Source organism: Protopterus annectens, chromosome 8.part0 (genome assembly GCF_019279795.1).
Source record: "Protopterus annectens isolate FY-2018-M chromosome 8.part0, PAN1.0, whole genome shotgun sequence".
In the NCBI taxonomy this organism is placed as follows: Eukaryota; Metazoa; Chordata; order Ceratodontiformes; family Protopteridae; genus Protopterus; species Protopterus annectens.
In genome coordinates, this window is record NC_056741.1 from 489103617 (window position 1) to 489131338 (window position 27722).

At 37.7% G+C, this 27722-nt stretch overlaps 1 protein-coding gene across 1 annotated transcript in view; it reads right to left on the reverse strand.

Annotated features, from left to right (window-relative positions):
• The window catches only part of PDZD4 (PDZ domain containing 4), a 671734-nt gene extending 651902 nt beyond the window's left edge, over positions 1-19832 (reverse strand). The window contains exon 1 of the mRNA XM_044080016.1: positions 19592-19832. Coding sequence (XP_043935951.1) covers positions 19592-19653 — 62 coding nt within the window. The 5' untranslated portion in view covers positions 19654-19832. The remainder of the gene's footprint in view (positions 1-19591) is intronic.
• Positions 19833-27722: the final 7890 nt, after the last annotated feature.

Here is a 27722-nt window from a genome sequence, read left to right on the forward strand (position 1 = left end):
AACTAAATTATAATAGATGTTATGTAAATAGTCAAACTTTATTAACAAAATGGAATGCAACTATATTTACAACTGAGGAAAGGTTAACTTTCATTAAAATGATAATCCTTCCTAAAATTCTCAATATTATACAATCTATTTTAATACTTCCCAATAAAGTTTTCATTAATAAGATCAATTCTCTATTATTAAAGTTTTTTTGGTTTCCCAGGAAATCTAGAATAGCACTCAAACATCACCTTCATAGTTGGGACAAAGGGGGCATAGCCTTTCCTGATTTGAACTTTTATTCTAATGCAGCTATTATTAGGTCCATAGCACAACTTTTAGATACACCATATAAGGCCAAATGGAAAATATTCTGGGAATCCTCAGCTATGCTATTAATATCGAAACCACAGCCATACAAATTAGAATTTATAAATAACCCAGTATTATGGATACTTAAAGATTACTTCATGTTACACAGCATACCCAAACATTCATTTAGCTGCTTACACAACATACTAATAAATTTTAGAAACTTTATAGTTAAACACGCTAAGTACAAGGAACTTTTTTTTTACAATTTTCTCGATAGTCTTTACTCAAGAATCCTTACAATCCTCAGATATAGATAAAATTACCTTGCTTAAACAAAAAGGTCTTTTGTATTGGTTTCAACTTATTACAGATGATAGGGTGAAGGATGTAGATCAGATAATAAGTGAATATCAGTTAGACAACTCCCTATGGCTTAACATACAATCCCTCAGACTATTCTTACAAAATAAGATGAACCCGATCACTTCTGCTAATAAACAGGTCACTAGTATACTGCTAGATTTCTTTAATTCAGTTATTCAACATAAACAAACTTATTCAGACAACATGGCATTTATATACAGACTTATCAGAGAAGAAACATATTGTTGTCCTGCTAATTCTACAGTTAATAAATAACACACTTCCAAGGGATCTAGATAAAACAAATATATTAGAATCTGCAGGGTAAACAACACTTTTACTTAAATGGAAAATATATTCCTGGAGATTTTTATATAGATCTTTCTACACTCCTCAACTAATGAACAAAATTAATGGCAAACTAAATATTTGCAACAGATGTAAGTCTAACACAAACATTGACTGGAACCATATGTTTTATGACTGCCCTGCTGTAAGTGTACTTTGGGAAAACATTAAAGAACTCCTACAAGCAATATTCACAGATAATTTTATTTTGACCAGATCATTAGTGCTCTTCAATGCACCCATACCTGGTTGTGTAAAAACGTTAAACATTCCTTACTTTGGGCAATACTGGCAGTAACCAGGAAAACTATAACAAGGAAGTGGACATCTGAATTCCCTCCTTCCTACAATGATTTTAAGAAAATTCTAATGGAAGTTTGTCAATTGCAGATTGCACCTATGACATCTAGAATATCTAGAAAAAACTTATAACTATTATATATGGGTTAATCTACAGAATTTGTTGAAAAGAGGTTGACAATGATATCATATAAATCAAATTTCAACCTCTCTACGTGTCATACATATGAAATAATCAAATACCAGGCAACTTAATGATATTCAATGGATGTCTTTGTATATAGTTTTAGTAATTTCACTTTATTTGTTAAACATTGTTATGTGAATGCTTATGTGAACACTTTTTGAATTGTAAATATCTTTATGTTAAAAGAACATGTAATTGTTTACATTTATTTCTTTAAAATCAATAAAATTGTTTAAAAAAATTGAAATCTATAGCTAATGAGTGCATATTATATATACTTTGGAGTTTATTTATGCTGAATGCTGTGCACACTTCACTTCCTGTGATTCTATAATCGCATGTTATTTTAATGTTGCATAATTGAAGGTAATTACCATAATGTATATGTGGAGCTTTTTCCTCTCCATGCATATTATGCATGCTTGCATCTTTATTAACTGCATTTTGAATGAAGTATTGCTTCCTTTAATCATGTAAACTTGCTCTTATCAAATCTCATGTAATTTGAGTGTTAACACTTTAATGTGTATATTGAGCTTTACATCCCAGGACTCAATGAAAAAGGGAATTTTTTCCATTTAGACTATCCCAGTTAAATAACAAAAATACATACATAAATTAAAATACAGTAAAATAACATAAAATAAAATAAATTGATTTTTTACTGCTAGCTTGAAAAGTTGTGTACCTGTATCCCCAGATATTTTTTTTCAAAAACATACTGACATGGTTCCTGACAAGTCAGTCATATCAAAAGATGCTTGCAGAGACCCACACACATACAGGCACACCAAGGCAACTCCCCCCCCCCACACACACACATACACACACTCTGTCATGGTATGCCAGTCTACAGGTAAACTAAAGAATGGTAGTTCATATATGGCATGTCCTTGTACTGATAGAGGAAACCAGAGAATCTGTATAAAAGCCACACAGAGTCAGGATGGTCATACATATTCCACACATGAAGAACCAGAGCCAAGAACTGAACCAGAGAACCAGATTCTGTCAGGTGGAAATGGTATTTACTGCACCACTGTGCCAGTGATCAGTTTGTTTCATACACATTCAAAGCAGACATCCAAAGCTAGCCATTTAACTGTGTAAAATGCTGTTTGTGATAAAGCATAAAATAAATTATAGCTAGCTTGTAACACCTACATATTCTGCAATACTCCACATATTCATGCAAGTATCAGTGACTGTATTATAATGACACAAAAAAATACAAAACATTGGCCCCAATTCCAAAAGACTTGCCCTGAGTGTAAGTGACAGTAAGTACACTGAGAGCAAGCATTTTGGAATCTGTTCCCTGTGGTAAGCCTGTTTATAGATAGGCCTTACAATGAAGTAAGTCAAATTTCACTGAGAGCAGTTCTTTCAGATTCAAGGTAGACAACACTGAAAGCAACATTTTTGGAATCTGGCCCATTGTGTGACATTGCTCCTGCAAAATGAAATCTCTAGTTGCTTAACTGTGATCAAACAACAGTAGGAGTAAGTCACTTTTTTATATAGGTGGCCACCTGGAAAGAATCCTTTGAGAGTCTTAGAAATTATTTTTTTGACAAGGGGTATAATGAGACTAAGGTTAATACTATCTGTGATGAGGCTGTTCATCACAGGGGTGATAATTTAATACTATCTGTGAGGAGGCTGTTCATCACAGGGGTGATAATTTAATACTATCTGTGAGGAGACTGCTCATCACAGGGGTGATAATTTAATACTATCTGTGAGGAGGCTGCTCATCACAGGGGTGATAATTTAATACTATCTGTGAGGAGGCTGCTCATCACAGGGGTGATAATTTAATACTATCTGTGAGGAGGCTGCTCATCACAGGGGTGATAATTTAATACTATCTGTGAGGAGGCTGCTCATCACAGGGGTGATAATTTAATACTATCTGTGAGGAGGCTGCTCATCACAGGGGTGATAATTTAATACTGTCTGTGAGGAGGTTGCTCATCACAGGGGTGATAATTTAATACTATCTGTGAGGAGGCTGCTCATCACAGGGGTGATAATTTAATACTACCTGTGATCAAGTTGTTCATCACAGGGGTGATAATTTAATACTATCTGTGATGAGGTTGTTCATCACAGGTGTGATAAGGCTATTTTCTGCACAAATTGAGAATGCGACATCCACTAGATTAATACACGTGAAAATAACTTTACAATGAGTATTACTTATTCGAATAATGTTAGTATGGTGTGTGAAGTGATAAAGAAGAACTGGCATATCTTAGCATCTGATATGAGGTATAGGAACATATTGGGTGATATACCACATTTCTGTTTTAAGCACAATTGGCCTTTAAAACAGATTCTATGTTACAAACCCCTTATTAAGAATATATCAGAAAGGAAAGGCACATATACCTGCAGGACTTGTAACTTTTGTAAAAATATATATGTCATGGTGATGGATATACACACCCCATCACAAGACATACCTATATTTTTCATTTCTAAGCAGACTGCAAAAGCAATAATCTTGTCTACCTTGCATTCTATGTGCTCTGTAACAGCTACTATGGGTAAAACAAATAGATGCCTGAGGGACCTGATATGTCAGCACTTACATAGTATAAGAAAACAGGATAGCAGGAATGCTTTATATAAACATGTATTGAAATGTGGTACTTCTCATCAGTTTAAATTTTTGGTATTAGAATTTTTAACTGTAATAAAAGGGGTGGTGACATCAGAACCAAGATTGAATGTATAGAAACAAAATGGATTTTAGAAATGCAAGCTGATAAAGGAATTGGTTTAAATGAAGCTGCCCCCTTAAGACCTATACTGAAGTCACGTAACTTGATGAGCTAACAGTGCATCTCTCCTTTTAAATGTTAGCTTGTGTGTTACTACTTAAATCTGATGAGGCAGCTGGTGAAAAGAGGCCGTGAAAGCACTTAGCTCTGTTTTTAACTTGTTTTTAAACTTGTTTTTGAAGCATTAAACCTGTTTATTTACCTGGAAATTCTGGAAGTTTTCTTCTCATTTAACCAGAACATTTTGCTGTGCTGTGCTGTGGCTATCTGTCTGTTTTATTTGGATTTAAACTTTTTCGTTTGATTACCAGCCTTTACATTGCATCTGGTATTTTTTTCTGACATACATACATAAATAAATATCAGAATCATATTTACTGCCACCCAGTAGTGTAAACCTTGGCTGCAGACGATTGTCACTGTTGAAGTGACACTCTGACCCAATGTGCAAAAATGGGTCGTGGATGGATGAATCTTTACTGCATCATTATCGTATCAGAACTGAAGTAATTTTTGTAATTTTTTTTTACATGCATCAAAAGTACTACTGACAAATGTGACTTAGATCTGCATATTTTTATTTATTATTTGTTTACTGCGAAAGTCTGACTTGGAACGAGTCAATTTTCACCAGAGGCCTCATGAGAAACACTCCAGACGCATGTCTTTGTAGCATGGGAAGAAATCAGAATGCCCGTAAGAAACCCATACGAATGCAGGGAGGACATGCAGACTCTACACAGAAGGCACTCCATCAGAGAATCGAACAGGAGAACCTCTTGCTGTGAGGCAACAACGCAAACCCTTTGACCACTGCACTCCTTGTACTTATACTGTTAGTTCTTTCAATGCAAAAACTATGACCGAGTACAAAAGTGTTTTATCCAGGCATCTTATAAGAAAATCTCAAAATATTACAAATATATTGTCATGTGTAAGCTGGGTCAAATTAACTTCGTAATAGCCATCAGAGATTCACAGACTTTCAAATTTCCAAGGAAATGACTCCTCTGTTCATTTTTGCATAAAACAGTGGCAAAAGAATGACAGAATGAAAACAGCAATACTATATATCACTATATTAGAGGCAAATGCCACATATAGTGTTCAACTCTGTTAGTGATTGCAAACATTAAGGAATTAATATATACTGTTGTTCTAAAATCTGTTCTGGCACCTCTGTTCATTTTTGCAGAAAACTGTGGCAAAATAATAACACTAGTATGAAAATGTTTTCAGGACAGCCTGCAAAACTGGGAACACTATTAAAGACAAATACCACAGTGTAATTTGCTAAAAATATCATGATAATATCATTGTGAAACTAATAACCTTGCTATAGAAGAAAGAAAAATATCCAAAAATATTCAGTACTAAATCCTTAATCTTCTGAAATTTTGTCAGTAGCCAGGGAGCTTAAAGAAACTGAGAGATTTAATTAAAAAACAATTATCTTTGGTCATTCACATGTTGGTAAAACTGATGCCAGCTGAACTAACACTGGTCATGTTGAGTAAAATCTGTGTGAAAGGGCATCAGGTACAATATGAAGGATCAAATGTAGAAAATGGACAAATTTCTTTCCAGTATTGTCCAAAACTGAGAAAGCCGGTGTTGGGAATTTAGGCACAGTATGTGCGACAAAGAGATGGGGGCCAGTGTGTAGCTGCAATGGTTGTATTGACATTTTGGGAGCTACTAAACAAACTATTTGTTTGTTAACCAGAAAAATTAACTATTTTTTTACAGCCAGGTATAAAAGCTAAATGTCATATATATGGACAGCTTAGAATGTCCAGTTAAGCAGCATGCATTTGGGAAGTTGTAAGAAACTCAAAAAGTTCACAAAAAATGGATATTCTCTACAGAAATAAAAAGTATCTAACTAACACCTCTAGGGTTGCCATTGCTAGAACCCATCTTCTATCAACAATTCTGTATGCTTCCCCAATTCTCACCAACCTTAAAAAGACAGATTTAATCAAACTTGAAACATGCTATAATAAAATAGCTAAAATTGCAGCTGACAGCCCACATCATACCCACCACTGTCACTCCTTAAATAAACCTTCCTGGTTAGAACTCCCACAACTTCTATCCTGTAACCAATTAACCTTAGCACACAAACTAGTATATCAACCTGAAAAAAAAAACTGCCCTTCTAAATATTCTCCAGCCCCATACCACAAACCAAAGTCTTCGCCCAACAAATAAGTCTCTACTTCAAGTGTCCAAATCCACTAATACAGCAGGGGACTCACTGTTTTCTCATTATGTAGCAACAAGGTGGAATTCACTACCTCATATCATCAGAACCAACACAAATACCAACCAATTCAAAATATTCTTAAAATTATCTTAATGACACCTGGCTTTGTTCCTGTACTACTCCGGGCTAACTAGTTTTAATAGCCTCTGGTCATACTTTTTCTTCTTCCCTGACCAGCTCATAATCTATGCCCCTCTCATGTCTAGATAATCTCTAACCTCATCTTTTTCTATCCAATTTCCCACCTAAAAACCCTTCCTCAGCTTACTTTCAGAAACTACAATGTCTACACTACAATAAGGAATTAATATCAGACGATTGTATAATACAAATGCCATCTATAATAACATAGAATGTAATTTCTGGTGTACTGTAAGTCTTGTATAGTTTTTGTATAATTTCTTGTATAAGTTTTGTATAATCTCTGTATGTGGAGCTTTTCTCCCTGGGCCTCCGCTGAAAATGGGTCTTATCCCAGTCGGACTTTCCCAGTAAATAAATGTAAAATAAATAAATAAAAAAACTCCAGACATAAGAACATATAAGGTCTATGCTCTCAGCATTCAGAGGTTAGGACATATCTCTGAGCTCTGGGGCAGATACTTTAGCCACTGAACTGCTATGTACTAATTGTTCATTAGCCTGCTTTATGATGTCTCATTAGAGCATTAAACTTATCAAAAACTGAAGACCCAGACAATCAAACTAGTATCACAGAGCAGGATGCTAGGAAAAACCTAGATGTTGTGACAGGCTGAAACAGTGAGTCTAGGAATAGCAAAACAGTAAAATTGCAAGTTTCCTGCTTTTAACATTTTGCTATATTGGGACTTCTTAGGTTGCACATTGACATCATTGTGGACTTGGAGAAAATGAAGACAAGATCTTTCTCTAACAAAATATCTGATTTCCACAAGAAACTTGTCAATGTTTAATGCTTTGTTAAATGACAGTGACTTTCCTTGGGTCTATATTACATTGTCGAACTCACAGAAGTTCGAACGATGTAATATCAAACCATGAAGTTCGAAACCCAATAATTACAAAAACACAGAACAGCGATTTTTTTTCCCTGGGAAAAAAATTGCTGTTCTGGTACAAAAAAAAAAAAACACTTACACTTTAAACTTAAACGAAGCCCCCCACACCCCCCCTACTTAAATATACCAATTCCGAGATAGCACCATAGTGGAGGAACTAGCAAAACCCTGAAAACTTGATTCTGAAATAATAATACCCTGAAATAACAGCCAATTAATAGTTCTAAAAATTGGTGTAATTAATTTCTTTTGCTTACTATGCTTTGTTTGGGACCTTAAAATATAAGAAATAAGAAAAAAGTCAGGTTCAATGAATTCAATTAATTAATAACACTGTCAGAATGAATTAACTGAGAGAGTGGTAAATGCTTGTCAGGTAGCAAAATAATCATTCAAACTTCATTTCAGAACTTGGTCATAGACATACTCATCTAGGCACAGTCCTGGTAAAGGCCATTGAGAAAGAGAGGCTATAACTCTCTGGAAAGTTTCCTCAAAAACTGTTTGCAGTGCTGTTCTAAAACTGTAAAGACAAAAATGGTTGCCCCTTCAAATGTCAGACATGTCAAAGAGCCCATGGGAAGAATTTAGCGTTAACATGGGTCTTCAGCAAGCAGGTCCACACATATACCTGGTCAAGATGAATGAATATCCAAGGTTTCCTTGTGTAGAACTACTAATATCTACATTAACAAATACAATTTTCCCAACAGTTGATAATTTAGTGTTTGGAATGGCATATGTACTGTAGTCAGATAAAGAACCATAATTTAAAAGAGTCCAGTTTAAACATGCTTGTCAAAATATTGTGATTTAACATAAAACAAGTCTTTTATCTCTTCATGTGGATAGCACAGTAGTAGTGTTCATAACATGTATTAGCAAAGCCACCAGGATTATCGGAATGAAGAGAATTTTCTAAAAGGAGCAAATCTTCACAATGCAGAAAGGTTATAGGAAGTCTCCTAATCATAGCACAAAAAAAACATCAGTACATCTCATGCTCAGCATCAGTTCAATAACAACTTTGACTAAGCTTCAGAAACTGATGAGGAACTACACATTTGGGAGAATGACATCAGAGGCTCTGAGCAAAAAATCCAAGTTGAATTCTCAAGTATACATCAGGGGACGAGACATCAGATAGAGACTCAAAACAAAAATGTAAGATGAACTGTGCTCCTGAACATATTAGGGGGGAGAGACATCAGACCAAGATCCTGGGCAAAAATCCAAGGTAAATTTCTATGTACTCAACAGGAGAAGACCAAGATGATATGGCTGCAAGAATCAAACACTGTTCTGTGCAAATAATTCTTCAAAAAGCTACCAGCTTTCCTTTCACCATCGAAAACTAAAATGTATACAAATACTGTTTCTAATGGGAGGTATACGGATCTTGCTTACATTTAAAGCCTTTTGAAAAGAGGCATGATTTTGAGGACTTTGTCTTTCTGTTTTTTGGGCTATATTTTTTTTAAATCAGGAAATGCATGTTTTTCAGCAACAATACCTGATGAATCAGCCAGAAATGCAAAAAAACACTTCTTTGTCTTAATGCATACATATCCTATGATGTTTGTTAAGATTTGATTCCTAATTGTTCATCATTTGAGGTACCATTACTAAATGCTAATGATTTGTTCTTATTCAGAAAAATACAGAAACAAATGAACTGACATGATTTTTACAAGTTTCAATGTGCTGTCTTTCAGTTCCATTTCAAAAATATTTTGAGTTTCACCTAATTCACTCTTGTATATAATGTTTATGGCTGCCGGTGTTGGATTGTTTAATAGGGAGGGTTGATGTATTTGTGTGCATAGTTAACAAAAATGTGCCTTCTCAAAACAGTTCACTGTGGATATGTTACATCCCTTTTTTTAATCTCTCCAAATCTTTTGCGTTTCTAATACCATGATGGGAATGGACCCCATTCCTAAGTCAAAGTACGATTAAAGTTCATGAAATTAGTACTATTTCATCCTTTGATGTCAGCCTAAAGTGCTCTTCGCAGCACCTGCAATGTGCCCAGTAATGACTCCTTCTGTAATTCGTATGGAGTTACATGTATTGATAGCATATCTAAATATGATTGTAGACTCTTTTTTATAAGGTCCGATGCTCCTACTACTATTGAAACTATCTGGGTACCTTGCTTCTGCATTTCTCTCATTTCTACTTGCAAATCTTGATATTTTATGACTTTGTGTCTTTCTGTACGCAGGACACTGTGGTCAGTGGGTGTGGTGATTTCAATGATCAATGCTACTTTTGTCTTCTTTTCTTGGACCAATGTATCCATTTTTCTAGCATCTATCTTTTGAAGTGTTGGTAATGGATGATCCCATGTGATGTAGACTTCATCATTTTCTATGATGCTTTGTGGCTCATGTATCCAGTGTTTTTCAGCCACTTCTGTACAATAATATTTGCACAATCTCCAGTGCAACAATCTCGCCACATTATTATGCCTTTCAGTATACAGTCCTTCTGCTATTAGCATATCACAATCAGCAATGAGGTGTGCAACTGTTTCTAATTCTGTTTTACAAAACCTACATTTGTCTGTTTATCCCACATGTTCAATGGACTTTGTAAACCAATGTGTACGTAGCCCACTGTCTTGTGCCACCAGTATTAACCTTTCATCTCTTGGTTTGAATTTGCCTCTCTTTAACCATTCCTGCATTTGTTCCTGATCAACACAAGGTTCTTTCAGAAGTTTTCTATAGTTGCGACCATATTTATGCATTTTCCACATTTCTTGCCTTCTCATCTGGTCCTCCACCTTATATTCTTTCTTTTGTTTTTGTGGCACATTCAATTGCTGCCTAGTTTTTATCCACTTGTGATTCGATTTCCATTCTTGCTTGACACCAATATGCTTCTGTTAGCCTAAGCAGGGAAGTCATCTTAGATTCATTCTCCTCGTGTTTCAAGACATTCACTACATTTGGGTCTTGTGAGGTCAGCAGATATGTTTGGAGTCCCACGGTTGCAGATCTGTATATGTAATCAGTTTCAAGGAGGCCCATCCCTCCTTCGGAACAGGGAATATATAATCTTGGTATGCACTAATTTTTATAAATCATTTGGTAAGCATGAAGCATCCTTCTTGTTTTACTATCTAATTCATCCAACACATTTTGGGGCCAATCAATCACTCCAAATCTGTAAGTTAGGACAGGAAGAGCAAATTGGTTTATAAGTTCATAGGTTCATAGGTAGGTACTAGGCTATTGGCCCTAGGGCCTATATAAACCTAGCCAAAAAGGTACCCTGGCTTTTGCCACCCAAGGAAATTATTTTCCTGTGCCCATGTCAAGCAAAGTCACAGAGGTGATCTCCAGGGTGAATTTCCTATTTCCCATCCAATCATCAAGATTTTTCTTGAAGAGTGCTAATGAGGAAGGAACTTTGTTTAATATAGATAGGCAGTTTGTTCCAGAGTATGGGAAGTCTCTGGAACAGGAATCTATCCCTACAGCATGTTCTGCTTACTGTAGTGACAAGGTTTAGGTCCCTAGGGCATGTAGCTTAGAGGGATTGGGATTTCTTTAAGTGGAGCATGTCCGGCAGCTCTGGGTTTGACATAGCTTTGTATGTTAGGCAGATATCGCCTCTAAGAAGGTGATATGCGATGGAGTAAAGCTGTAGTTTTTTGAGACGGTCTGCGTAGGGCATCTGTTTGAGGCCAGTAATCCTCTTTGTGAGGTATTTCTGCATCTTTTCCAGTTGTTGTGGATGTCTTGTGAGGTACATACCAAAAGGGACGTTGTACTCTATAATGGGTCTAATGAGTGATGAGTAGAGGGGAACAATGACCTCTTTTTTTGTGTATGAGAAACCTTTTGTGATGAGATGTGCCACACAGAAGGATTTCCTGACTACTGTAGCAATGTGATTATCAAAGGAGAGACTACTGTCCACCTGTGTCCAAAGGTCTCTTATCACACTTTTGGTGTTAAGTAGACTACCACCTATGTGGTAGCTCATGGGTCAGAGTTTTTACCAAAGGGGATGACAATGCACTTTTTGGCATTGAGTTTGAGGCCATGGCTCTGTTACCAGGCATCTGTCTCTGTGAGGCCATTTTGTAGGATGTCCACATCATTAGGAGTTTTGATTATGGCTGCGAACTTCTGGATTTTGTTCCTAGATGTCAACACTGTTTTCAGGATTAATTTAAGTCTTCTAAAGCACTCCTTACTAAGTTTTATTCACTTTTGTTCATGTTTTATTCTTGATCCTTCATCAGTTCCCAAATATTTAGACACTCCCTCTTGCTCAAGTTCTTTTATATCACATTCTTGTCCCAAACTGATATTTTCCTGATGTGACAGTTTTCCTGCTTTAAATATTGCTTTTGCACATTTATCAAGACCAAATCACATTCTTGTATCATCTGAATAAGTTTTGACAACTTGCAGCTGTATTTTTAGTTCCTCATCTGATAAGCTATACAGTTTCAAATCACTGACAAAGAGAAGATGAGAAGTCTTTACACTTTGTTGTTTTCTACAAGCCAAATTGTAGCCATGACCTAAACTGCTAAGTAGACAGCTTAATGGGTTAAGGGCAAGGCAGAATAGCAGTGGTGACAGAGAGTCACCCTGGAATATCCCCCTTTGAATTTTTATCCCTGGAATAACAATTAGTCCTTTATCTTGGCTTAATTGCAAAGTGGTCTGCTACTGTTTCATGGTCACTGTAATGTAGTTGATCAGTGTAGGGTGTATCTTATACATTTTTAAGCGCTCTTTTATCCATGAATGTGGGATACTACCAAATGCTTTTTTGTAGTCAGTCCATGCCATACTTAAATTCTTCCCCTTTTTACAGTTCTCCACTATGACTTTAGCAGCAAATGATCCTTTATTTCATATGACTTCATTTTATTGCCCTTTTGTTCTATTGCCATAATTGATTTTATTTCTAAATGACTATGATATGTTACTATTTGAGTACATTGGTGAGTGGTGATTTAACCAATCCCTTATTAAACAATAGTCACACCATCGGGTAACTCTCTACAATCAAGTTATTGATGCCTCTAGGTGTCTAATAGGGTCTATATTAGTTTGTCGAAAACTAACTTCAGCGAGCAGCTGTTCATTGAACATAAATCAAAGAATGGCCATTCATCAAATGTTCACATTACTGAACATTTGTCACAGGGCACTGAGTTTCTTGGCCAGCATTAGGAAATTTGCCCTTTTCCCCACTGTAGTGTGATCTTGGAGTTGGTATATATATCAGTAGGGGGTGGAGGGCATAGACTCCTACATTGGAGGGTGTTGGGGGTGTAGACCCTCCATCTTTGTGGGTTTGATATATTGTGGTGTGTGTGTGTGTGTGTGTGTGTGTGTGTGTGTGTGTGTGTGTGTGTGTGTGTGTGTGTGTGTGTGTGACAGTCAGTATGTTAGCTAACTAAATCATTGCCCTGTGAAAAACATTCACTGATGTGAATGTTCAATCAACTGACATTCACTGAAGTTAGTTTTCGACGAACTAATAGAGACCTGTCTGATGTTGCTTGTTTGTATTTATACTAATAGACCTATGAAATCTGGTGGGCCTGGTCTGTACTCATGCCATGTTGCTAAGGCCCAGAACACCTTACCTCTATCCATCAGGTTGATATACACTCCCTCCAGTCCTTTAAAATAAGTCAGAAAGACGTCCTAAGCAAAATGTGACTCTCTTCTTGCTCAACCCCAGGGTAAGCTAAAGACCTAAATATGGACTAGTACCTGTTCATACCTTATACCTCCTTACTCTTCCTTCTTCAATCACTTCCTTACTTCAGTCTATTTCTCTCTCCTGACTCTCTTTCTAAATATGCCATAACCATGTTTTTGCAATTCATGTTTCTGTTATACTAACTTACCTTTAATTTCTCTATGAAGTGGTCAACATTTCCCTAAATATTAAATCATTGCTATATAAGTTTTACTTACTCTTAACCAAGTTTTTCACATTATGGCTAATTTAGCATAATTATTTAAACTGTAATTTTTTATATATTGTTTATTAAAAATGTAAAAATTATTGTTCTTAAAATGTTTCTATAATACTTTGGAGCTTTTCTCCCCAGGCCTCTACTGAAAGTGGGCAACTACCCAGCTGGACTTCCCCAGTAATCATATATCAGTAAATAAATAAACAAATAAACAACTGCAAACCATACTGCTTACAAGCTATTGAAAGATTCCATTTTGGTCTTACTCAGTAGGCAACACAATTACATTCGCATTTGACATCTACTCAATGCCACTACAGTGATATTGGACATTGTTCATGCACTACTTTTTTATAAACTGTTGTAACTGTCATATTTTTTCTGTTTCAACAAGCAAACAACAAAGACAGAACTTCTCAGTCATATGTAAGTACATAGCTGGACAAACAAAATGCTGCTGACACTATGTAAGCTGAATAGTTACTGAGGCACTGTGAGCTGTTTACAAGCTGTTGTAAAATGTAAATGAGGTTTGGCAACAAACCAAGTTGTCCTGGGACATCTTCGAGGGGTTAGAGTTTTGTATTAGTGGTAGTTAGTTGGAAGGGGGAGGAGAAAGGGTTAATTGGAGAGAGGGAGGATTGGGAGGAAATGAGATAAGGGTGGGGAGGGGCTTAAGGGGTTTAGACAAAGTGTAGCAGGGTAAGCAATCACATTTTGGTGTGAATTTGCTATGAAGGCAGTGTACGCCCATGATGACCTGTAGGTATAAGAGGAGCTAAGGTAGGCCTCTGGGTATTGGTTGGTGGCAGGTGGGATGTAGTATTTATTTAATAGTTAGCTAGTTAATCTGTCTTGGTAGGTACTGTGAATTCTCTGGTTGGGGGGTTACAGATCCATAGTTTTGATCCTGGGGGCAGGTGGTTACCAAGCTTGAGTGGATAGGTGGTCGGGGTAGTCACTTCGACAGCTTTTAATTTTATAAAAAAATAAATCATGACCTATGGCTTTGAAATTATTTCAGCGTTTGGGGTTGGTCTGGCTGTAAACTGGTGGCAGCATTTGTGCAAAGTGCAATTGGTAGGGGATTGAGGTCCGGTGGCTTCATGGTTGGGCTCCATGGTGGGTTGGTTGAGCTGGGTGGATGCTTATCTGATTGGTATCCCTAATTATAGATGTTTCAGCCAGGTAGTGCATTGTTTCCTAGGGTTTGTATGGGTCCATTTCCTGCGAGTTTCTTTCGCAGGCTTTGGGCTCAGTGTGGGAGGCTTGATTTGAAGTAGCTTGGCAGTCTGCACGTGCGTGGGCTGGATGGTGTGGAAGTGGGGTGCCCAGGGTGTGGCACTGCTGATGTTCGTGGCTCACTGTCTCGAGAGCCTTTTGGATCCCTTGAGCCCTCTAGGTGATGCTGGTATGTTTGACTCTTTTTGGCATTGTGAGCCTCCAGATGGCTCAGATGTTGAGAGGTGGAGGTTCTGTTGAGGCATGGACTACTTGCTGGCAGAGCATTTAGCCAGGAGTCAATTGGGCATGGGCAGTTGGAATGTGAGTGCTTTCTTTGTTGCGGTGGTTGGCTTGATTGCATGGTTGTGAGTGGTGCTTTGGGATCGTTTGACTGTTGCATGCTTAGTGGCATGCTCCTGGTCTTGGTGACATGGCAGTCATGTGTGTGTGGGGGGGTGCTTGTTGTCAGGCACTCAGTCAGTGGGGTGCTGCACAGAGTCAATTTTCAGGCTGTGTGTTTGTTGGGCAGTTGATTCGGAGCTGACCAGCACCTTTGGGTGGGGGAGTTGGGTGGGGCCTTGGGTTTTTTCATGGTGTCCGATTGGTGTGGATCCCCTTTTGACGTTTTCTGACTTTGCCTCCTTGTGCTGACTGTGTGCCATTTCTTGTGGCTGTTGAGGGGGAGGGAGTTCGGAAACATGACCAGTTGGGGGGTTAGTGGTGGCGATGGACTTAACAGTTTTTGATAAATTGGGAGTATCGGTCTTGGTATATATCATCGGCAGTTCGGTTGGCTGGTTACTAAGCGGATCTGTGCTATGTCGGGTCTTTTATCCTTCCGCCCTCAGAGTCAAAGTCAGGCTCTGAGGAAACCAGTGGTTTATGCCTGGTGAAAGTGCTTAGTTATTTGGTTCTGTGCTTTTGTGTTTTATTAAAACAGTGAAGACCTACATTTAGTCCTTGGTGGCTGTTTTATTATTTTTTATTTTTAAAGTGTTTTACTTTATCCATTTGGATTTTGTTTGTTATTCTTTTGGGAGTTATTATTTCATAAAGATACAAGTTTCACATTTGCTAAATATCTCAACCAGGTAACACAGATGGCACTCGTAGTCTCATAGGTAGGCTCTCGCGCAGATGATGAAATGTTGCTGATAGTATGGGTTTAATTTGAGTGGATGCTGAGATTAATTGCATTTACTGTGACTCTTAACATTCATGTCAGTCCTAAGGAATACTACCACTATAAAAGCTGGGGCTGAGGAGTTTGCTATTTATACGTTTGTGGGCCATTTAAAGGATAATATGAATCAATATTATTCGCTATCAATGGGGGGGGGGGGGTCATAGTGACAAGGTGTTGCTGCAGAGTTTCTTGCTATAGGGTCTGGGGAATTGTTTTGTTTCAGTTATGTATTATAAAGTCAAAATACTTATTCTGGTTTGTTTTATTTCAGAATGGAATTTGAGTTGACGTTGGTTGGTGACCAGAGGCGAGGGAGCTCAGAAACGTATGGAAGCTGTTCCACTGGAGGTCCCGGTCGCTTGAGTGGTGCACAATGAGATCACAGACAGGAGAGGACAGGGCGAGCTGTGGTCCATGTTGTGTCAGAAATGGTTCTGGAAGGTAATGGATGTTGATTGTGGGGATGTATGATTGTGGGAGTGGAGCATAAGGGATTAGTAGGTAATCCTAAGTCTGTGCTAATGATTGCACAGCAGGGTTGAGTTGGTGTTATCAAGGTAAGGTAGGGGCAAGTTGAAGGAGAGGCATGTTGAGACATGGTAGTCCAGGTAAAGGGATTGTTGAAGGGGAGATTGGACTTTGCCTCTCCCATGAAAACCCCATTCATCACAGGATCAGGGGTACTCCGAGGTCGCTGGTTTAGGCCTCTAGTAAGCTAGATACATTTTAATTCTTATATCTAAAATGGAATGGGTCCCCGAATTTTCGATGTGGAAGTTTGGGGAACATGATTTTTAAGACGCGAATGGGGGACATTCCTCAAGGTGGGGTATACTTGAGAGGTATGAGGTATTTAAAGTTTCAGCATCTTAGATTTCCTTACAGTTTAAGGTCTTGTTGGCAAGGTCGCATTTTAGGTGACTATGACTTTTGTCTAAATTATTTGGGTTACACTGATTGCATAGGGGTTTATTGTACTGCTTGTTTATGGAAAGGTTCTTCAGATCAGTGGACTAGGAGTTAATCAGGCCATACAGGGTTTATAGGTAATAGAAATCTCTAGTCGACTACTGTAAATTTTGGTATTGAAATTACCATTCATATGCAGTGTCTAAAGTTAATATAGTAAGTACGCAGTCAGGCATGTCAGATTTGGGTGGAACCTTTGTGGTGCATTTACAGTTATCAGTTCAGGTTCCTGGGTTGGTAGAGGTACCATGATTTGGACAGGGAGCTGATATGGTTCATAGGGCTGGGTAGGTTTGGTAATGTTTCATGCTAGGTTAGGGTTTAGATGAGTACTACAAGAACTATTTCAATTATGATGGAAGGAATTTTGTAGTGATGGTTTTGGAAGCATCATACGTAGGGCGGGGTTTTGATTTTGGGAGCATTGAGATTTATATCGTTATGGAAGCCTGATTGCCATTTGGTAATGAATGAATCGGGGGGGTGTGTAAGGTTAGCAACATAGAGTACTTCATTGTGTGGCCTTTTCGAGTTTTTAGGGGGTACTGGTTTCCTAGCACTTAGGTTAGGTCATTAAAGTTTTGGAGTTGCTCTTTCCTGTAGTAATCGGGTTACGGAAAATCCAGAGCTGTATAGTTTGGGCTATTGGTATATGCTTTAGTGGGCATGGTCGAGACTTGCTAAGGGTTTTCTTTGACTGGGTGTAGATCTGAGTTCAAGGGGTTATAGCTTCTGTGGCATTTGTTATGGCTATAGGTTGTCATGCTGGAAAGGTGGAGCCATGGTTAGGGTTTAAGGAAGCAGACTAAAGGGAATGTATTTTCTGGGTGGTGATGTTCCGGTGTGGTATAATGGGCTCACGGGTAGTCCTACATTGTCATTAAGGTGTATATCAGTGTTAGTAGGTTAAGGCATGGAGTGGATGTCGGGGTACTAATGTGCTTTGCAGATGATGGGTACACCAAATGATGTTTGGCTGAACCCTTCCCTTTATGGGAGGTAGTTAAGTGAACAATTTTGGGTTGAAGGGAGGGGGATCAGCCTGGTCAGGCTGGTTGGTGGAGAAGAGGGAGAGGTTTGCCCTCTTCTGTTCCCCCTCTGGTGTTTGGATGTTCATTTCAAGGATTTGGGGAAAGGAAAATGAGCAGCTGGAGGAAGTCTGCTGACTAGATAAGCAAGCAGAGGTAAGGATGCTGCTTATGTGGTGGAAGGTAATCCGATGAATGGTGTATGAAGTGAGATGGGATGCTGCTTCATAAGTAAAGTAAGCGAGTAAAGGTATGGACGCTGCTTACTGGGTAAATGGGATATGATGTGAGTCTTGGACTCTGCTTTATAAGTAAAGTAAGTGAGCAAAGGTGTGGACGCTGCTTACTGGGACAGGGTGAGTAGGTACGCTGCCCTGCTTACTGGGACAGGGTGAGTAGGTACACTGCCCTGATTAATGTTATAAGGATGTTTAAAGCCAACTATATTGCGTCTAGTTCTAATTAATAATTTTGGATCAAAGCTATGTTATGGAAGTTTCAATAAAGGTCGTCAAATGTCATTCGGTGTGATGTGTTTATTGAAGGGGACCAGGACAAGTGCTCATTCTGACTTGGGAAATGCAGGTTAAGATTTCAATCTAGTGAATACTACCACTGTAAAGATTTGTTTGTGCTGACTAGTTTTCCATTTACAGTTTTTTACTAACACATGGTACTATATGGTTCTTGATGAACATTTGTGAGATATAACTTGATTTAACAAAAGGCTCAGGCTGGAACTATTTAAAGGTTTGTAAGTTTTGTTAAGATAACTATCTGTGAGTAGTGTTTAATTACTCAACTACTTCTGTCTAAAAAGCTGCTTTGAGCCAAAGTCTCTGCTGTCCCACAGAAATGAACCAAAGAAATTTGACTGAACAGCCTGCTGAGTACAAACAATTATTATACCCATGTTTTCTTACAAATCCTGAAATATGATTGGTTAACCATGAAAAGGGTTTGAGACTAAAACTATCATGTCAACTTAGCTTTCACACTCATATAAAAGTGGCAGTTAAAGGGATGTAGCAAATAGAGAAATATGTTGCTTATTGAACTGGTTACCTGTGGTACTTTTGTTACGGAAAGCCTGCTGATCAAATCTAAATATGAACTGTCCTTAAGTTCTTAGAGATGAAGCAGGAAGAGAAACATGTTTCATTTTGAATTGTTCACATGGCTACAGTTGTGAAATAATGTATGCTGTTAAAACCTAGCAATGTGTCGTCCTTGAGTTCTTTCTTTATAGTGAGGATACATTCACTGCATCAAGTAGCGGTCTCTGCCATGTTTCTGATGTCTCATTGTGTTCTGTTTGTCAAGTAAGTGACAGTGTATTTCAGCAGACATAGTACATTAAACATTCAGAGGTGACAGACAATACACACCTCACTGAAAATGTGGTTACTCTTTATATTATTTATATTTTAGTTTTATATTATTTTTGTTTCTTTTTCTTATCTCTTTCTGCTGTTCTCTTTTTGTCTGTCTTAAAGTACAATTGCTGATAGTAAAATACCTATCAATGAACTGCTGTAAAAACTATTTGAAACATAATTTGCAATTTCTTTAAGTTCAAAATGAATGTTTTATTTTGACAGGCATACTTACAGTTCAGACAGAAGGTAGGGCTCAAGGACCACCATGGGTGGCGTTGGTGGTCGAATCTTTCCCAACGCCATAATGTGTTCAAATGTGATGTCAGTCTGGGTGCCATTGTCCACAAACTGGAGGTCATGGGAAGAACCACCCCCTTTAGTTCGAGGGCTGCGACGGAGCACTTGAATCACTAGGGGGTCCTTGGATGTCCGTAGGGCCTCTAATGTCTGTTCTTGTGACAGTTTGGAAAGCTCCTTCCCATTCACCTAATCAAAAATTAAAAAGAAAAAAAAAAAACAAAATTAGAAACAAATGCATAAGTACTACTACTTTTTTCAGTCAAAATGAGACAGGCCTCTTTTGCTATGTTAATATATGTAGCACGAGACAATTTGAGACAGGCCTCTGCAAGCAACAAGAGTACAATAACTGTACAATATGCAGAATGTGACTTAAATCCTACAAAAACACAGCTAACAAAACAGTACTAATTTGTTTTCTGGTTCATGCTTTATAGAGTGGGGGGAAGGAAGTTGAAGACTGAATGAGTTCAATGTTTCTTAAAACCCCTTTAATGTCTAAAACCATTATTTCCTTTAGCCAATCTTTAGTCTCAGGTCAGAGCATTTTACTTTATTTTTCTGGCATCTGCTTCAAAGACAATACATTTACATTAAAATGTAAGTAAAACAGTAGCATCAACGAGTCAGCATAATGAAGGCTTGTACCTCTGTATAATTTAAGTAACTGCAGTATAAGCTTCAAAACTGGAAAAAAATGCACACCCATCATGGACATGTATATGTGGCATGTCTTTTAAACTCTCAACACATAAGAATTACCAGCTTCAGCACTCTTACTGAACAAGAAATATTGGCATTATTCCAAAATTATGCCTCATGCATTTCTCCTCTGAATCCAACAATCGAAGACAGCTATTTTCAGTCCCCATGGAACTTACCTGTTCATAGATTCATAGACTGTTACTATGTTAGCAACTCAGGGGACCTTTCTAGGTTCAGCCAAGTTTTCCTAAAAGAATAATAATGTCCTGTATCCAAACAGGACATTGAGGCCAGACACTTATAAGCTACCTCTGTCCATAAGGGACATGGGTGCAATGCCCAGTGTAAATTTCCCATTGCCCATCCACTGGTCTAGGTTGCATTTAAACTGGATAACATATGAACTCAGATTCACATGGATGGGAAGCCTGTTCCATAGCAAGGTTGATCTGGTTGTTGCAGAAAATAGTGTAACATAAAAAGAAAACATTCAAAGGTGCATAACCACTTCCAAAGTAAACATGAATAAAGGGAACTTGTTAAGAATATAGATTCATTTGCCAAAGTTAAATGGAATAAGGAGAATTTCACAATTATATAGCTACCCTCTGCTCAAAATCTACAGTCACCACTTCACAGGTCAACTCTGACCAATGACTTATCATAAAACCCATCTGTCTTTAGAAAAGACTACTATAAGGCAAACGTACTCCAGCTAACCGATGCCATCATCATCTTCATGACCCCATCTTGTACACTTCCACATTTCTGGATAATTTTAATGCCCATCTCAAAGCATGCATCAAATCATCCATCCCTTTAGAACATAAATACAGTCAATGCCAAATTCAAAAATAAACCCCTATGGTGGACTCCTAGTATAAAAAATATATGCAATGAGAGAAATAAACTCAAAAACTATAAAGTCAAATTTAATATCAAACCATCTTGAGATGAACTCAAAAAGATCATCAAAGAACTCAGAAAGAAATTAAATTCTCCAAATATAAGTGAATAGAGTATTGCCAGCTCTGCTAAGGACAATCACAACAAAGTATGTTATAAATCTTGATGCTAATGCTCAACAATGCTCAGAGCTAATACACAACAACAATAGTTACTTGTCCTCTGAGGACAGAGCTAAGATTACCAGACCAACTCAACTCTGACTTTATTTCCTTATCTCCCCTTAATTTACCCTGTTAGCGCACCCAGACCACCCCTCTGATCCAAAACAAAAAACACTAAATCCAGGGGCCCTGATAATGTGTCTTGGTGCCTTATTGGCAGCACCAAACTCTGTCTGGTAGACTTGATAATAAGCCTATTCAAACCCTGCCTCTGCACTGGATTCATAACAGAGGAATGTAAAATTGAGTAATCACCCTGCCCCACAAGGGGGACCCACTACTGATACAGGAAACTGTAGTCATATGGGCTTCATCAGCCCTATCTGCAAAGCAATGGATCATATCAGTATGCAACTTATTAACAAGGACAAGATCTACAAGCCCTGGACACAAATCACTGATATTCTAAAAGGCAGATCCTATTTTCTAGATCTAAAGGGTTTCTTTGAGAAAATCACTAATGCATTAGACTCAGGTAGATCGGTTCTCACTCCCTACCTTGACCTAAGAAAGGCCTTTGATACCATTCCACATTCTGGCATTACTGAAAACTAAATGTAAACTCCCATACAAACTGGGTAACAGACTGAACTCTCTCTTTTAATATAGGAGTTATGAACTCTTCAAAAAGAGTAGTTATCAGCAATATCTCGCAGAGATCAGTTCTAGGTCGACTTCTCTGTGGCATTTACTTCTCTAATGTAAAGGCTGATATCAATGGCCTCTGCCTGAACAGGTTTCAGATTACTGCATACTTGGATCTGTCATTAACTCTCCATGTGACTTCCATATTCATCAGGAAAGACTAACATGCACCAGTAAGTATCTGGACTACAGCCTAAAAATAAATGCCAAGAAATGCAGCATTGTGCCCTTTTACAACACTGAGCACCCATGCAACAACCACATTGCTGATATCCCATTAAAAGTTGACTCAATCATTTTGGACCTTGGCATTTTTATTGAAAGTGAACTATCCTTTGTCCACCATGTATCCACTGTTGTTAGGCAATTGTTTTACTCACCCAGACTAATCACAGGAGTATTTATTCCAGATCTAAGGACATTATCATCTATTTCTGCTCCTCACTCACCATGCACATAAAAGAGTACAATGTCCCCTTTGGTATGTACTTATCTAAGCATATGACTCAACTTGGTAACAGCAGCAGCATTTGTTCACTAAGGTAATCAAAGGTATATCTATCTTAAACTACCCAGAAACATTTAAGTGATCTCTCTCTCTCTCTCTTTACTTTTTCCTACAGACTCTTGAGATGTGACCTCTGTCTAGCCTAGAAAATCTTGACATATCCAGTCCTATGTGGTCTCCTGTAAATCTGTAAAACTAATAACACTCTAAATACCCACTCAAGAGATCTTATCTCCTAATACAACATAGATAAGCCCTGCTGGTGAGATAGATATATATCTCAAAAAATCCCTCTTTTATGGAATGGACTTCTTTTGGATATAAAGCAAACTAGCTCCCTGACTCTGTTTAAGCAAAACCTGAATGAATGGATCGACAGTCATAAATACACCCTGGGTATCGCCCCTCAACATGTCATTGAAAGGAGTTTAAACTAGGTATAAATTAGTCATGGCAATGGGTACCTTTTATTTTATTTTATTTATTTACCATTTGTTTACCAGGAAAGTCTAACTTGGAATGAGCCAATTTTCAATGGATGCCCAGAGAGAAATGCTCCAGATGCATGTCTTTGTAACATGGGAGGAAACCAGAGCACCCAGAGGAAACTCACATGAACGCAGGGTGGACATGCAGACTCTGCACAGAAGACCCCAGCCAAGAACTGAACCAGAGAACCTCTTGCTGTGAGGCAGCAACCCAAACCACTGCAGCTCTGCATTGTCCTATAATGAGAATGTAAATTTTAGTCAAAGGATTATGCTTCATTGGAAGGCAGTATGATAAATGAATCACTGAATGACACTCTCAGTGAATGGGAGGTGTTGCACTGTTGTGTGACTGTGAAGTTGGTATATATAAGTCAGGAATGTGAGACAGTCCTCTCCCCACACTGGGCGGACTGGTCCCCTTCAAAAAAAAAAAAAAAAAAAGCTCAGCATCATGTTTGCACTGAAAGTGGTTTTCAACTAATTACATTTGTGGATTCATCCATCAAAGAATAAACCTTTGGCAAATAATCCTGAATACATTCTGAGATATTGTTATTAAACTACAAATGGTCCTCTGCATCAATACCCTATTATTAACCTATGAACCTAGGAACTTATAAGTGAAAATGAACAATATAATAACAAGTATAGAAGAGTGTGCCAATTACGCATTCTTTCTTTGGGACTGAACACCAGCCAAGTAAATTGCCTAAAAGAGAAATGTTTCTACTTCATGGCTGTAATAATTGCTCTGTGTAAAACTGCAAAATACTTTTCTAGCTTACCCACTAAACTTTGTGGTTATTAAGAACACAGGATCATACTATGGTGTCATTGTAAATAAACTTTACGCTAGTAAGCTAATTGTGGCACAGTTGAAAGTCAGTTTGTCTTGTACAATGTCATGCAGTAAAAAAGAAAGTAAATACTATTCGTATAAAATGAAACAATGCCTTTGTATTCTTAGAGATTAGTAATAATGTACATATCATGCCAACTATATTTACTGCAACACCATTTGTAAGGGGGTGCACGCTTAGCCCCAGTGAGAACACTAACCCATTCGCTTGCATATGGCATTATGGAATATAAAGTTTGTTCATATTGCTGATTAGAGATTGTCTTGCACCGGGAGCTACAATTTTTAAGTGTGTACATTATACAATATGCGTGGTCCAGAGCTCTTAACAGTTTCCATAATCTAGGAATCTCAGCTCCCCATGTCAACCAGTATGGCATCCTCTGTACAATGTCCCTTATATTGTACACAGTCTAACATTTGGGAAGTATGCTTATGGCTGTCCTAACCATCTCTTGACTTCCAAATCAGCCCTCAAATAAAATTAATGAGTGTGTAATCAAACATAAATGCCTTACTGTTTTGATAACTTTCAATCAGCTTTGTGGCAACTTGTGGTCTCCATAAAAGTAGATCTGAAATTTCTGTATGCTATGTTAAATGGAATATGGCAGAGATACAAAATAAAGCACATTTGAGAAAGCATATGGTCACCTCACATGCTCTCTGTGAGTATATGGAAGAGCATAAAAAGGGTCACCTAAGCACAGCATTTAATGAGTAAAACATAAATGGTAACAGCATAAAGACACATGCTTTCATGACTAAATACAGATAACCATATGTCTTCTTTTTAGGTCATGAAAGGTATTGTGTTACATTACTGAAGTCGAGAATTAAAGAACCTGACAATGAAGAGTTCTGTTGTAGGACAATACTGAAAATAAAAAGCCTGTTGTGAAATATATGGTATTATGACACTAATTGTTGATGAATTCATTTCTAAATTAATTTAAATAATATATAACTGGATTCTTTGTATTGTAGTTGTTTTAATGACTTGAAGAAGGATATAGTTTTGTGAGAGTTGTGTTTTTATGCCAGTACTGTTTATGTTTTATTGATTCATTATAGACTTAAGTATGTATATGGGCAGCCACGGTGGTGCAGCGATTAGCGTTGCTGCCTCACAGCAAGAGGTTCTGCGGTTTGATCCTCGGCTGGGGTGCCTTCTGTGTGGAGTCTGCATGTCCTCCCTGTGGTCAGTTGGGTTTCCTCCAGGTGCTCCGGTTTCCTCCCACATCCCAAAGACATGATGTAGGTGGATTGGACACACTAACTTAGCCCTAGGTGTGAGTGTGTGTGTGTGTGTGTGTGTGTGTGTGTGTGTGTGTGTGTGTGTGTGTGTGTGTGTGTGTGTGTGTGTGCCTTCTGTGGAAGGTTGGGCGCCGGGCTGACAACTTGACACCGTAAAACTCCACTGCCAGTCATGAGCAGATGGTGATCCACTGTGGCGACCCCTAACCGGGAAAAGCTGAAAGAAGAAGAAGAAGATAGACTTAAGTATGTATAAACACATACAAAAAGTACAATGATATTTTGATATCCCAACATATCTCCCACCACTGGAAAAAAGCTGACCCTGAGCTTGTTTGTTTTGGTTTTGTATTTATATTAATGAGCTAGGTTTTAATCTACATTTGAAAAGAATCTGTACCTTATGTGGTAAGCGATGATGTGTTTAAGCCACCTATGGAATCTCTGCCTATCTACTGGAAGACTAAGTTAGTTTCCTATTAAGAATATTACTTTTATAATATATCAGCTTTATTAACTGTCATGGGTACTTATACTGGAAAGAGTTAAGTTTAATCACTGTAACCAGATGATAGCTGTGACTGTGGTGCAATATGTTGTATAACTGAAGTAATACGCATTAACTTGAGAGTCTGGACCTAGCCTGGATGGGCCTTTATGTGACAATCAATCGCATTTGCATTGAAGCTTGGCAAAATTGTTATTATCTGAAACAAAATGACGTCTGCAAGCCATCTGAGATTACTGTTAACATGAAAATGATGGGTTATGACATAGCAATTGAAAAAACAGGAGGTGCCTAGAGAAGCAGTGCATAAAGCTGATACACAAACCTTAAAGTAAAAGGGTAAGAAGGTAATTTATTAGTGGAATAATACAGTACGGGCCCACTATGAGTAGTCTACAGACTAGCCTCTAGCAGCAAAATGGACAAGTCACACTTGTCGAAAACCTCACCAGCCAAACCTGAGATATGACAAAGGTTTAACAATTATTTGTTTATTTATTTATGTAGATCTGTTTTGTACGTATTTATTTTTGAAGACTAAGTTACACTGCAGTACATGTACCTCATCTTACTTACACATATACTAACTCCAATGTTATATACCCAGGAGAAAATGAAAAAGAAATCTCTGGAAAAAATGTCTCACACCACTGTGATCTCATAGAGAGGCCACATCTTGTAAAATGTTCCAGGACTTATACATTTGGAGATTTGGAATGAGGAAAATTACATTTTTGCATTCATCATTTGTTGAGCAGTAAATCTGAATAAAAGCCACAGTCCTTGTGAATCATAAGAGAAACTTCTAGCTCATATTAGGGGTACAAATCCATGAGTTTTTGCATTCTGCAGTTGTTACTGTCCGTGGGTTAACAAGGTGCCTGTGGACATGTAGGCAGTGAGTTTCCCCCTTACACACCCTTTTCATTTCAGCTATGGAGTTTTAATGTAGCAAACTGTTATAGCTCTGGTAAACTGAGGCATAGCAAAAGACCATGAACAATCAGAACAAATTCAATCACATGCTAATTCATTATAAAAATGCAAAGAATAATGAGTTGAAAATTGAACTACCAATATGTTTTAATAAATGATAAAAAAGAAAGCCTTTACACATAATCTTGTTATAAATGATGATAGCTTGATATATACATAGACACCTGTGTTGTTGTAGTCACTACTTCACATGGACTCTTTTGAGCTATATTTCTACCTAAACTAGTTTAAGCTACTACAGTTAAGCTGAAGGCTTGTGCTGGGAGAAGTTGTCAGTATTGGGCCAAATCACATCAACAGTGTGTTAAGAGGCTGAGGTAGAAGTGTTACCATTAAGAGCAGTGAAGTGAGAAAGTCCATTCCTCATTTAGGGAAAATGGCTATGAAATTAATATTAAAAGGACAACACAAAGGTCTTCTGGCAAAAACATAGCAGTTATGACAGTCAGCACAGATTTCAACTATTTGAAAATGGTATGTGTTTTTAATGGTCTGGAGATTTGGACAGACAACAAAATCACTTTTTCAAAGCATACCAAGCATCTGTGTTAGGGACAAAAATGACAGGTTGGGTTATATTTTATCAGAAGTAGAAAAGTGCAATTATTTACTATAATATCTGTTTTGGCATGTATTTGTGGAAACATATCACTCGGACCTCATAGATTCTTAACTAAAAAGATGGAGGGCCTCAAAACCCTAAGTTATACATATGAACTTGCAGTCTACTCTCTGTACTTTTTCTCTTGTAGATTTCTCCATGGTAATCTGTGCCCAGCCATTTGGGACACAAAAGACCAGACCTTCTGTTATCCCTTTTTCCATTGCAGAGCAACTGTTTTTTCAAATGTCTGCTTAAAGGACTGAAACCTTTGTAAACATATGCCGATGAGCCCATAAAAAAAGGGCAAAACATGTCATGTCTCCAACTAGTGAGATTTGGCTTTATCTTCCTGCATGCCTGAATAAAAAT